Genomic DNA, 13,477 nt, shown 5'->3' with positions numbered 1-13,477 from the left:
CCTCCCGAGTAGCTGGGACTACAGGCGCCCGCCACCTCGCCCGGCTAGTTTTTTGTATTTTTTAGTAGAGATGGGGTTTCACCGTGTTAGCCAGGATGGTCTCGATCTCCTGACCTCATGATCCACCCGTCTCGGCCTCCCAAAGTGCTGGGATTACAGGCTTGAGCCACCGCGCCCGGCCCGTTTTTGTATTTTTAGTAGAGACGGGGTTTCACCATGTTAGCCAGGATGGTCTCTATCTCCTGACCTCGTGATCCACCCGCCTTGGCCTCCCAAAGTGCTGGGATTACAGGCGTGAGCCACCATGCCCGGCCCCATTTATTAATTTTTAATGCCATTGTATATTAAAAGTCTTCTATCTGGTGGCAGGTCCAAGAATTTAACAATTTTAAGGATGGCTAAAGACTAGAAATGTTTTGGAGGGCAAGTACACAGGCTGTATGAAATTAGAATGCACATATCCCTTTGACCTAGCAATTTACCACTAGGAATCTTTACTGTTGTGAACTAAAATGTACATAAAATACATTCACCAGGATGTTACCACAGTATTATTTATTGTGAAACAGCATAACAAATGCATATAATATAAAGAATAAAATCAGCTCATTGAGGTGGCACAAGCCTATAATTCCAGTACTTTGGGAGGGTGAGGGAAGAGCATCACTTGGGCCCACGAATTCAAAGCTGCATTATGATTATGTCAACTATATTCGGCCTGAGTGACAGAGTAAAATCCTGTCTCCTTTTTTTTTTTTGAGATGGGAGTTTTGCTCTTGTTGCCCAGGCTGGAGTGCAATGGCGCGATCTCGGTTCACCACAACCTCCGCCTTCTGGGTTCAAGCGATTCTCCTGCCTCAGCCTCCCGAGTAGCTGGGATTACAGGCATGCACCACCAGGCCCGGCTAGTTTTGTATTTTGTTTGTTTGTTTGTTTAGTAGAGACAGGGTTTCTCCAGGTTGGTCAGGCTGGTCTCAAACCCCCAGCCCCAGGTGATCTGCCCGCCTCAGTCTCCCAAAGTGCTTGGATTATAGGCGTGAGCCACGCCAAAATCCTGTCTCTTAAAAGAAACAAAAATTCAAGTAAATAGGTCAGGCATGGTGTCTCACGCCTGTAATCCCAGCACCTTGGGAGGCAGAGACAGGTGGATCACCTGAGGTCAGGAGTTCAAGATCAGCCTGGCCAACACGGTGAAACCCCTTCTCTACTAAAAATACAAAAATTAGCTGGGCATGGTGGCACGCGCCTGTAATCCCAGCTACTCGGGAGGCTGAGATAGGAGAACTGCTTGCACCCAGGAGGTGGAGGTTGCAGTGAGCCACGATTGTGACACTGCAGTCCGGCCTGGGTGACAGAGTGAGACTCCGTCTAAAAAAAAAAAAAAAAAGTATAACATGGCTTATTAAAATATCAAAATATTAATATGTTACTATTGAGTCTTCCCAGGCTTCTCTGCCATCACAGCCACACCAGACATGACCTCTACCCTCATGGTGTCAGTCATTACATTCCTTTAGCTTCCTCATGGACAGATCTTTGAGCACAATATACATATATATTTATATATTTTTTTCCTGAGACAGAGTCTCACTCTGTCGCCTAGGCTGAAGTGCAGTGGCACAAACTCTGCTCACTGCAACTTCCGCCTCCTGGGTTCAGGTGATTCTCCTGTGTCAGTCTCCCAAGTAGCTGTGATTACAGGCGAGCACCACCAGGTCCAGATAATTTTGTATTTTTAGTAGAGATGGGGTTTCACCATGTTGGCCAGGCTGGTCTCAAAATCCTGACCTCAAGTTATTTGCCTGCCTTGGCCTCCCAAAGTGCTGGGATTACAGGTGTGAACCAGGCAAAGCACAATATTTTTGCTTATTCCTGCATTTATATACATAGAATATTAACATATGCATTCTTCCTCGGCTTTTTTTGTTCAACATAACTGTTTTTCACTCCTTTTTTTTGAGACAGAGTCTTGCTCTATCACCCAGGCTGGAGTGCCGTGGCACAATCTCGGCTCACTGCAAGCTCCGCCTCCTGGGTTCAAGCCATTCTCCTGCCTCAGCCTCCTGAGTAGCTGGACTACAGGCACCTGCCACCACACCCAGCTAATTTTCTGTACTTTTAGTAGAGACGGGATTTCACTGTGTTAGCCAGGATGGTCTCAATCTCCTGACCTTATGATCTGCCTGCCTCGGCCTCCCAAAGTGTTGAGATTACAGGCGTGAGCCACCGCACCCAGCCACCATTTTTTTTTTCTTTTTGAGACGGAGTCTCATTCTATTGCCCAGGCTGGAGTGTGGTGGCGCCATCTCGGCTCACCACAACCTCCGTCTCCCCAGTTCAAGCGATTCTCCTACCTCAGTCTCCCAAGTAGCTGGGATTACAGGCATGTGCCACCACGCTCAGCCTATTTTGTAGTTTTGGTAGAGACAGAGTCTCACCATGTCTCACCATATTGGACAGGCTGGTCTTGAACTCCTGACCTCAGGTGATCCACCTACCATGGCCTCCCAAAGTGCTGGGATTACAGGCGTGAGTCACCACAACCCAGTCTTTTTTTTGTTTTTCTTTTGAGGCAGGGTCTTGCTCTGTCACCCAGGATGGAGTATAGTGGTGTAACCATAGCTCACTGCAGCCTCAAACTCCTGGGTTCAAGCTATCTTCCTCCCTCAACATCATGAGTACTGGGATTATATGCGTGTGCCATCACACTGGCTAATTTTTAAAAAACATTTTAGAGATGGTGTCTTGCTATATTGTCCAGGCTGGTCTTGACTCCTGGCCTCAAATGATCTTCCTGCTTTGCCCTCCGAAAGTAAGTATTATTGTTTCTATGATTAAGCCACATGGATGCACATAACTACGGTACGTTCCTTTTGTCCTTTAGTAGTCCTTTCTAAGAATATACCACAAGGCTGGGCACGGTGGCTCACGCCTATAATCCCAGCACTTTGGGAGGCCAAGTGGGGTGGATCACAAGGTCAGGAGTTCCAGAAGAGTCTGGCCAAGATGGTGAAACCCCATCTCTACTAAAAATACAAAAATCAGCCAGGCGTGTGTAATCCCAGCTACTAGGGAGGCTGAGGCCGGAGAATCGCTTGAACTTGGAGGGTGGAGGCTGCAGTGAGCCGAGATCATGCCACTGCACTCCAGTCTGGGTGACAGAGTAAGACTCCGTCTCAAAAAAATACAAAAAATTAAAAAAAATAAAGAATGCACCACAATTTATCTATGATACCTCTGATGGACATCTGAGTGCCCTATAGGGGTTTTTTTCATAGTACAAATGCAACAATTTTTTTTAGTGAAACATGGACACAATTTAAATGTCCATCAATAGTGGGCAGAGTTAAATACACATATCTACACCACTCAGTTTTAACCAATGAACGACAATTTTTAAGGCACGTTGTTAAGTGAAAACTGTATGTTGCCTAACAATCTATATGCTCTCATATATGGTAAAATATACATATATACACATAAACACACTCATACATACCTAACTGTAAACATATACAAAGAACATTGTCTGGAAGGATACATGTATATAAAGGACAGAGAAAATAGCCCGGTGCAGTAGCTCACACCTGTAATCCCATTGCTCTGGGAGGCCAAGGTGGGCAGATCACCTGAGGTCAGGAGTTTGAGACCAGCCTGGCCAACATGGTGAAACCCCGTCTCTATTAACAACACAAAAACTAGCTGGGCATGGTAGTATGTGTCTGTAATCCCAGCTACTTGAGAGGCTGAGGCAGAGAATTGCTTGACTCCGGGAGGTGGAGGTTGCAGTAAGCAAGAGATCGTACCACTGCACTCCGGGCTGGGGGACAGAGCAAGACTCGTCTCCAAAAAAAAAAGGACCACAGGGGTAGGGAGTGAGAATAATGAAAAGATAAAGAGGATTTACAGATTTTTCCTTTATGTTCTTCCGCACTGCCAACTGAAAAGAAAAAATTCAGGCTAGGGGTGGTGGCTCATGCCTGTAATCCCAGCACCTTGGGAGACCAAGGTGGGCAGGTCACCTGAGGTCAGGAGTTCGAGACCAGTCTTGCCAACAAGGCAAAACCCCATCTCTACTGAAAAATACAAAAATTAGCCAGGCATAGTGGCAGGCGCCTGTAATCCCAGCTACTCAGGGGGCTGAGGCAGCAGAATCACTTGAACCCAGGAGGCAGAGGTTGCAGTGAGCCAGGACTGCACCATTGCACTCCAGCCTGGGCAACAAGAGTGAAACTCTGTCTCAAAAAATATAAATAAAAAGGAAAAAAATTCAAACAAGGATGTCTGCGTTTATTTATCACCGTTTTTTGTTTTTTTTTTTTTGGTTCTTTGTTTCTTTTTAAAAAAAAAAAAGAAATAGGGGTCTTGCTATGTTGCCCAGCTAGCCTGGGACTCCTAGGATCCAGGGATCCTTCTGCCTCAGCTTCCTGTGACACAGCATTGGGCTGTTTTTGAACCATGATCCATAAAAGTATTTTCTTCTAGGTGTACTCAACTAAGGTTTGGGGTCCTTATCTTACTGCTAACTTTCCACTACAGAATTAGGGCCACAGCTGAAAGCGGTGGCTCACACCTGTAATCTCAGCACTTTGAGAGGTCGGCAGATCAACTGAGATCAGGAGCTCGAGACCAGCCTGGCCAACATGACGAAACTCCATCTCTACTAAAAATACAAAAAATAGCCAGGCGCGGTGGCAGGCACCTATAATCCAGCTACTCAGGAGGCTGAGGTAAGAGAATTGCTTGAATCTGGGAGGCAGAGGTTGCAGTGAGCCAAGATCACGCCTTTGTACTCCAGCCTGGGCGACAGAGCGAGACCTCTGTCTCAAAAAGGAAAAAAAAAAAAAAAAGAATGAATTAGGGTCAAATGAAGATTAAAATATTAGCTTTATCCACGGATTTCTGAAAATAGATTAAAAAATGCAGCAGGATCTCTTATCATGAATGAAGGGTAAGGTCCTCATTACCCTGAGGACCAACTTGGGTCCTCACGACACAATCAAACTCTCTACTCACCCACACAGAGGCTGGGCAATGTAGACAAGAGAGAAGAAATGGGACTGGGTTCTGAATACACCACCACCCAGTGGATGTCAGCCTCTCAGGTTCTCACTCCTCTACTAGAAAATAGATCTGGAAAAGGTAGAGAAGTGGATGGAAGCTTCCTTCCCAGCACTTCTCCCAAAGAGTAAAAGTACAATCTCCTGTTTTGCTGAAGAGGAAACAAAAAAAGGAAGAGTTTCCTTCCCCTCTACATCTTTCAACTCTAAAGTTTAATGCGAAGCACAAATTACCAGTTTCTCCATTTTCTGGAGTATCTCGTCCAGTTTTACTAGAACTCCTGCTGGTAGATTCTGGACTGGTAGCTCGAACAAACATCTTCCATTTTCCTCTTTTAGACATAAGCCTACGCATTCCATCTTGAGATGCTGGCTGGCTGATATCAGAACGTGGACTAGACCCTGACACACTACCATCTCCTTCCTCCAAGGCTCGCAACTCTGCCTACAAAGAACATGACAATTAAGTTAGTTATCTGCTTATTAATATGTCTAATCAGAATAATAGCCATGACTATGTTGTTCAAATTTAAATCCTTTCAGAACGGAAAGCATTTTTTTTAGAGATAGGATCTCCCTGTTGCCCAGGTTGGAGTGCAGTGGCATGATCATGGCTCACTGCAGCTTCAACCTCCTCTGCTCAAGCAATCCTCCCACCTCACCCTTCCAAGTAGCTGGGACTACAGGCACATGTCATTACACGTGTTTTTTTTTTTTTTTCCCTTATAAGAGATGGTATCTGGATATGCTGCTCACATTGGTCTCAATTTCTGGGCTCAAGTGATCTCCTGCTCAGCCTCTCAAAGTCCTGGGATTATAGGCATGAGCCACTGCACTCGGCCTACTCACTCTATTTTTATTTTTTAATTTTGCCAATTTTTTTGTGGGTACATAGTAAGTGTATATATTTATGGGATACATGAGATGTTTTGACACAGGTATGCCATGTGAAATAAGCACATTATGGAGAATGGAAAAACCATCCCCTCAAGCATTTATCCTTCGAGTTACAAATAATCCAACTCCATTCTTTAAAGTTATTTTAAAATACACAGTTATTATTGACTACAGTCAACCTACTGTGCTATCAAATAGTAGGTCTTATTCATTCTTTCTATTTTTTTCTGGTACCCATTTGTATAAGTCTGAGCAATGTCAAGACTCTATTGATTATCGACTACCTGTTGCGGGAGTCAGGGACCTCGAACAGAGGGACTGGCTGGAGCCTTGGCAGAGGAACATAAATTGTGAAGATTTCATTTTAATATGGACATCTATCAGTTCCCAAATAATACTTTTATAATTTCTTATGCCTTACTTTAATCTCTTAATTCTGTTATCTTCTTAAATTGAGGACATATGTTGCCTCAGGACCACTGTGATAACTGTGTTAACTGTACACATTGATTGTAAAACATGTGTGTTTGAACAACATGAAATCAGTGCACCTTGAAAAAGAACAGAATAACAGTGATTTTTAGGGAACAAGGGAAGACAATCATAAGGTCTGACTGCGTGTGGGGTCAGGCAAAAACAGCCATATTTTTCTTCTTGCAGAGAGCCTATAAACAGATGTGCGAGTAGGGAAGATATTGCAAAATTCTTTTCCTAGCAAGGAATATTAATATTAATACCATGGGGGAGGAATGCATTCCTGGGGGGAGGTCTATAAACTGCCGCTCTGGGAATGTTTGTCCTATGCGGTTGAGATAAGGACTGAGATACACCCTGGTCTCCTGCAGTACCTTCAGGCTTATTAGGGTGGGGAAAAACCCAGCCCTGGTAAATTTGTGGTCAGACAGGTTCTCTGTTCTCCAACACTGTTTTCTGTTAACATGTTTATCAAGACAATACATGCACCGCTGAACATAGACCCTTATCAGTAGGTCTCCTTTTTGCCCTCGAAGCATGTGATCTACTCCCTGTTCTTATACCCTCTCCCCCCTTTTGAAACCCTTAATAAAAAACTTGCTGGTTTGAGGCTCAGGTGGGCATCACGGTCCTACTGATATGTGATGTCACCCCCGGCGGCCCAGCTGTAAAATTCCTCTCTTTGTACTCTTTCTCTTTATTTCTCAGAAGGCTGACACTTATGGAAAATATAAAGAACCTATGTTGAAATACTGGGGGCGAGTTCCCCCGATAACCCAAAAGCATCATCAAGGACCAAAAAACCTACAACTCTGTAGTTTAAAGTTTTTGCTGCATAACTTTCAACATACCTACATGATGGGATAAGAAAAACGAAATCCCAATAATGGTTGTAAGTCAAGCACAATGATCCCTGTAGAGTAGTACTGAGGAAAAAACATACTACAAGTAACTTTCAAAAGCTTACTTTTTTCCTTTCCAAAACTAGCTCCAGTTCAAGGGTATCTTGTTCCTCTTCCTCCTCGCTTTCTCCAGATTGGACAACACTGCAAAGATCCTCCTGAGAAGGGTCTTCTATATTGTCCAACATAATTTCCTGTGGCTTTACTATTGTTGTTGCTTCTTCTACTGTTGTACTTGTTTCTTTTACTTCTGTATCTGGCTCTTCTTTACAAATTACTTTTCTTCTCCATCTCTCTTCTTCTTCTTTTATTCCCTCAGGCAATAAAGGAGCAAGTAGCGATGCTGCCACCCCTTTCTTCTCCTCCTCACTATTTGAGAGAGCCTGAATTCCTTCATTTACTTCCTATAGAGAACAAAATAATTTAGTTTCATGTAATTCTGAAACAAATCTCACCTGCACACACATTCAATTGTTCATATTAACTGTTTTCAGTAGCTGAATACCCAAAGTAAACCCCCCCCCTTTTTATTTTTGAGATGGAATCTTGCCCTGTCACCTGGGCTGGAGTGCAGTGGCATACTCTTGGCTCACTGCAACCTCTGCCTGCTGGGTTCAAGCTATTCTCCTGCCTTAGCCTCCCGAGTAGCTGGGATTACAGGCACCCACCACCACGCCCAGCTAATTTTTTGTATTTTTTTTTTTTTTTTTTTGAGACGGAGTCTTGCTCTGTTGCCCAGGCTGGAGTGCTGTGGCTGGATCTCAGCTCACTGCAAGCTCCGCCTCCCGGGTTCCCACCATTCTCCTGTCTCAGCCTCCCGAGTAGCTGGGACTACAGGCGCCCGCCACCTCGCCCGGCTAGTTTTTTGTATTTTTTAGTAGAGACGGGGTTTCACCGTGTTAGCCAGGGTGGTCTCGATCTCCTGACCTCGTGATCCACCCGTCTCGGCCTCCCAAAGTGCTGGGATTACAGGCTTGAGCCACCGCGCCCGGCCAGTAATTTTTTGTATTTTTAGTAGAGACGGCGTTTCACCATGTTGGCCAGCCTGGTCTTGAACTAATGACCTTGTGATTCGCCCACCTCAGCCTCCCAAAGCGCTGGGATTACAGGCGTGAGCCACCACGCCCGGCCAAAACCACTTACTCCCAACAGGTGAGTATATATTTATACCATTACATTATTACTTTAGACAGACACTGATTGAATTAGAGCCTAGTTCTAGGTAGGATTCAAATATATCCTCTCTGCTATTCTCAGAATGTCAAAAGATAGACTAGTAGTAAGCAGAGGTAGATTTAAGATCAGTATCTTGTCAGCTCATAACATGACTGGGTAAATCTTTTTTTTTTTTTTTTTTTTGAGACGGAGTCTCGCTCTGTCGCCCAGGCTGGAGTGCAGTGGCACAATATCGGCTCACTGCAAGCTCCGCCTTCCGGGTTCACGCCATTCTCCTGCCTCAGCCTCCCGAGTAGCTGGGACTACAAGCACCCGCCACCGTGCCCTGCTAATTTTTTCTATTTTTAGTAGAGACGGGGTTTCACCATGGTCTCGATCTCCTGACCTTGTGATCCGCCCGCCTTGGCCTCCCAAAGCGCTGGGATTACAGGCATGAGCCACCGCGCCCGGCCTTCTTTTTTTTTTTGAGACGGAGTCTCGCTCTGTCACCCAGGCTGGAGTGCAGTGGCACAATCTCGGCTCACTGCAAGCTCTGCCTCCCGGGTTTACGCCATTCTCCTGCCTCAGCCTCCCGAGTAGCTGGGACTATAGGCACCCACCACCTCGCCCGGCTAGTTTTTTGTATTTTTTAGTAGAGATGGGGTTTCACCGTGTTAGCTAGGATGGTCTCGATCTCCTGACCTCGTGATCCGCCCGTCTCGGCCTCCCAAAGTGCTGGGATTACAGGCTTGAGCCACTGCGCCTGGCCGACTGGGTAAATCTTTACCTTCTTCTGTATGATGAGAATTTTGTTTTGAGACAGTCTCACTCTGTTGCGCAGAAATGCAGTTTCATGATCTCAAGTCACTGCAACCTCTGCCTCCCAGGTTCCGGCGACTCCCAGCCTCTCAGACTCCCAAGTAGCTAAGATTACAGGGATGCACAGCCACATCCAGCTAATTTTTGTTTATGTTTCTGTTTTTGAGACGGACTCTTGTTCTTGTTGCCCAGGCTGGAATGCACAGCATGATGTTGGCTCACTGCAACTTCCGCCTCCCCGGTTCAAGCAATTTCGCTGCCTCAGCCTCCCGAGCAGCTGGGATTACAGGCGAGAGCCACCAAGCCTGCCTAATTTTTTTTTGTATTTTTAGTAGACACGGGGTTTTACCATGTTAGCCAGGCTGGTCTTGAACTCCTGCCTTCCAGTGACCCGCCCACCGTGGCCTCCCAAAGTGCTGGGATTACAGGCGTGAGCCATCACACCAGGTCCAATTTTTGTATTTTTAGTAGAGACAGGGTTTTACCAGGTTGGCCAGGTTGGTCTCGAACTCCTGACCTCAGGTGATCTGCCCACCTCAGCCTCCCAAAGTGCTGGGATTACAGGCATAAGCCACCATGCCCGGCCTGATAAGAAAATTAATAAGTATGCCATGAAGGTGATTTAGACTAAAGTGAACAATTCCTGGGCCGAGCGCAGTGGCTCATGCCTGTAATCCCAGCACTTTGGGAGGCCAAGGCAGAAGCATCACTTGAGCTCAGAGTTTGAGACCTGTCTGGCCAACATGGTGACACCTCATCTCTAAAAAAAAAAAAAAAAGTCAGGCATGGTGGTGCACACCTGTAGTCCCAGCTACTCAGGAGGCTGAGGCAGGACTGCTTGAGCTCAGGAGAGTAAATCTGCAGTGAGCCATGATCATGCCACCATACTCCAGCCTAGGGCACAGAGTCAGATCCTGTCTTAAAAATAAGTAAATAGAAAGGGCAGTGGCTTGAGCCTGTAATCCCAGCACTTTGGGAGTCTGAGGCAGGTGGATCACTTGAGGTCAGGAGTTCAAGAGCAGCCTGACCAACTGGTGAAACCTCATCTCTACTAAAAAAGTAGAAAAATTAGTCAGGCGCTGTGCCGGACACCTGTAATCCAAGCTACTCAGGAGGTTGAGGCAGAATTGCTTGAAACTGGGAGGTGGAGGATGCAATGAGCTGAAATCACGCCACTCCCCTCCAGCCTGTGTAACCAAGCAAGACACTGTCTCAAAATTTTAAAAAAATTAAAATTAAAATATATTTTGAGGCAAAAAAGTCTTTAAAATTGAAGATAAATTGGAATTCAATATATACTCCCTAAGGAATACCACTTACTTTTCTTACTAATTAGGCTACAGAAATGCTCAAGTTTCACTAATATAGTATATCTGTTACCGAAAAATCCAAAATCTGAAACTGAGCACTGGACATGACGATCAAAGGAAATGCTCATTGGAGCATCTTAGATTTCACATTTTCAGATTAAGAATATGCAACTGGTAAGTATAATACAAATATTTCAGAATTCAAAAAAATCCAAAATCTAAATTATCTCCGATCCCAGGCATTTCAATTAAGAAATACTCAACCTGTAGTAGTTTTTAATTTAAAGTAGTTATCTTTTTATTTTTAAAATGTCTTATATATGGAATCCCAAAAATAATAGAATGATTCTACGTGAAGTCCCTGACTGGACCGCTGCTCCCGCGTCCTTTGCAATGATCCAAGAGGCCTCTGTGATACCCTAAAGCTCTCAAAGAAAAAGTGAAGTGGGCTGGGTGCAGTGGCTCACGCCTGTAATCTCAGCACATTGGGAGGCCGAGGCAGGCAGATTACCTGAGGTCAGGAGTTCGAGACCAGCCTGACCAACATGGTGAAACCCTGTCTCTAATAAAAACACAAAAATTAGCCAAGGATGGTGGCAGGCGCCTGTAATCTCAGCTACTCAGAAGGCTGAGGCAGGAGAATCGCTTCTTGAGTCCGAGAGGCGGAGGTTGCAGTGAGCCGAGATGGAACTTGGCACTTGGCCTGGGCAACAGAGCGAGACTCCGTATCAAAAAATAAAATAAAATAAAATGCCAGGTGCAGTGGCTCAAGCCCGAAATCCCAGCACTTTGGGAGGCCAAGGTGGGCGGATCACGAGGTCAGGAGATCAAGACTATCCTGGCTAACACGGTGAAACCCCGTTTCTACTAAAAATACAAAAAAATTAGCCAGGTATGGTGGTGGGTGCCTGCAGTCCCAGCAACTCAGAAGGCTGAGGCAGCAGAATGGGGTGAACTCGGGAGGCAGAGCTTGCAGTCAGTCGAGATCACACCACTGCACTTCAGCCTGGGTGACAGGGCAAGACTCTGTCTCAAAAAAAAAAAAAAAAAAGAAAACAGAAAAGAAAAAGTGAACTGAGTAACTGCTATAAAGGCTACATAATACGCAGAAACAAAGTGAAACAAAGTGAAAGCTTATGAAACTTATCCTATTTCACATGTATGACACAAAATATTAAGAGAAGGCTTCCATTCCTGTGCTCAGAGTAATGATTATTAGATCTGAAAATAAACAAATAAGTTTCAATACTGACCTTTTTAACTTCTCGCTTGGCTATGACTGGTCCACTTTTACTACTGGAAACAGAAATCGTTTTCTCCTTAGAATATATGTCTGTATTTACCACAAAACTAGTTTCAGCACCTGGCACAGAACTAAAAAAATATATACTTAGCAAGAGAAATATAAGACACATACTAACAGCAAAAGATAAGACTTCAATTTCCTTCTAGGCAATTTCATTTTAAAATTAATTCTTACCTGGGCTGGTAATGCTGTAATCCCTGTACCTGGGTGGCAAGATACTGGGGTAACTCCCAAGTCACTTCATTTGTTTGTGTATTCCAATAGTAATAACATCCTGTGTTCTCATCCCAGACTTCCTGCCAATCTCCCATCTCAATTCCGACTAGAAGAAAATAAAACAAATTTTAAGCACAAATCCCCCTACAATTCTGGCTTACATATAAGCTCAAAAGCCACAATCACCTAACAGTTTCTCAAAACTTTGCACTGTTAACATTTTGGGCAGACAGGTCTTTGTTGTGGGGGCCAATCCTACGTGCAGGCCAGCACCCCTGGCCTCCGCCCACCAGAAACAGCAGCACTGCCGTCCACCCTGCCTCCTACATTGTGACAATAAAAAATATTAACAGACATTGTCAAATATCCCCTAGGGGCACCCCCCAACACCGGTTGAGAACCACTGGCCTAACACCAATAATTATTTTCTTAATACCTACCATTTAAGAGTCACCTTTGAACACAGGTTTTTTTTTTTTTAAAAAAAAAAGTTTGGCTGGATGCAGTGGCTTAGGCCTGTAATCCCAGCATTTGGGAGGCCAAGGTGGGCAGATCACCTAAGGTCAGGAGTTTGAGACCAGCCTGACCAACATGGAGAAACCCTGTCTCTACTAAAAATACAAAATTTAACTGGGCATGGTGGTGCATGCCTGTAATCCCAGCTACTCGGGAGGCTGAGGCAGGAGAATCACTTGAACTGGGGAGGCAGAGGCTGTGATGAGCCAAGATCGCACCACGGCACTCCAGCCTGGGCAACAAGAGCAAGACTCCGTCTCTAAATAAATAAACAAACAGAAAAAAGCAGTTTGCTGGTCCAAAAATTTACCTAAAATACTTTGAATATCATGGCTTTTCTTATTTATCCGGCAAGGATAAGGAATTACTTTTTAAAAGATAAAAATTACATCCTGCCAGGCGCGGTGGCTCACGCCTGTAATCCCAGCACTTTGGGAGGCCGAGGCAGGTGGATCACCTGAGGTCGGGAGTTCAAGACCAGCCTGACCAACACAGAGAAACCCCGTCTCTACTAAAAATACAAAATTAGCTGGGGTGGTGGCACATGCCTGTAATCCCAGCTACTCGGGAGGCTGAGGCAGGAGAATCGCTTGAACCCGGGAGGCAGAGGTTGCGGTGAGCCGAGATCGCGCCATTGCACTCTAGCCTGGGCAAAAAGAGTGAAATTCTGTCTCAAAAAAAAAAAAAAAAAAAAAAAAAAAGAAAAATTACATCCTACAAGTTTTCAGAGCTGACTATCCTACCTACCATCTTCGACATGCTTTATTTAAAAAGACAGAGGTTGGGCGTGGTGGCTCAAACCTGTAATCCCAGCACTTTGGG

The 13,477-nt window shown here is 45.0% G+C and overlaps 1 protein-coding gene across 2 annotated transcripts in view; it reads right to left on the bottom strand.

Moving 5' to 3' along the window:
• FNBP4 (formin binding protein 4) overlaps positions 1-13,477 on the bottom strand; it is a 53,945-nt gene that overhangs the window by 24,342 nt on the left and 16,126 nt on the right. For both annotated transcript variants that reach the window (XM_031653428.1, XM_031653429.1), the window contains exons 5-8: positions 12,098-12,245; positions 11,871-11,991; positions 7,399-7,737; positions 5,295-5,505 (exon numbers count right to left, since the gene is read on the bottom strand). In XM_031653428.1, the coding sequence (XP_031509288.1) occupies positions 5,295-5,505; positions 7,399-7,737; positions 11,871-11,991; positions 12,098-12,245 (819 nt within the window). The remainder of the gene's footprint in view (positions 1-5,294; positions 5,506-7,398; positions 7,738-11,870; positions 11,992-12,097; positions 12,246-13,477) is intronic.

Source organism: Papio anubis, chromosome 12 (assembly GCF_008728515.1).
Source record: "Papio anubis isolate 15944 chromosome 12, Panubis1.0, whole genome shotgun sequence".
Classification (NCBI taxonomy): domain Eukaryota; kingdom Metazoa; phylum Chordata; class Mammalia; order Primates; family Cercopithecidae; genus Papio; species Papio anubis.
The sequence above is the reverse complement of the archived record's forward strand: the minus strand, read 5'-3'. Positions and strand labels throughout refer to the sequence as shown.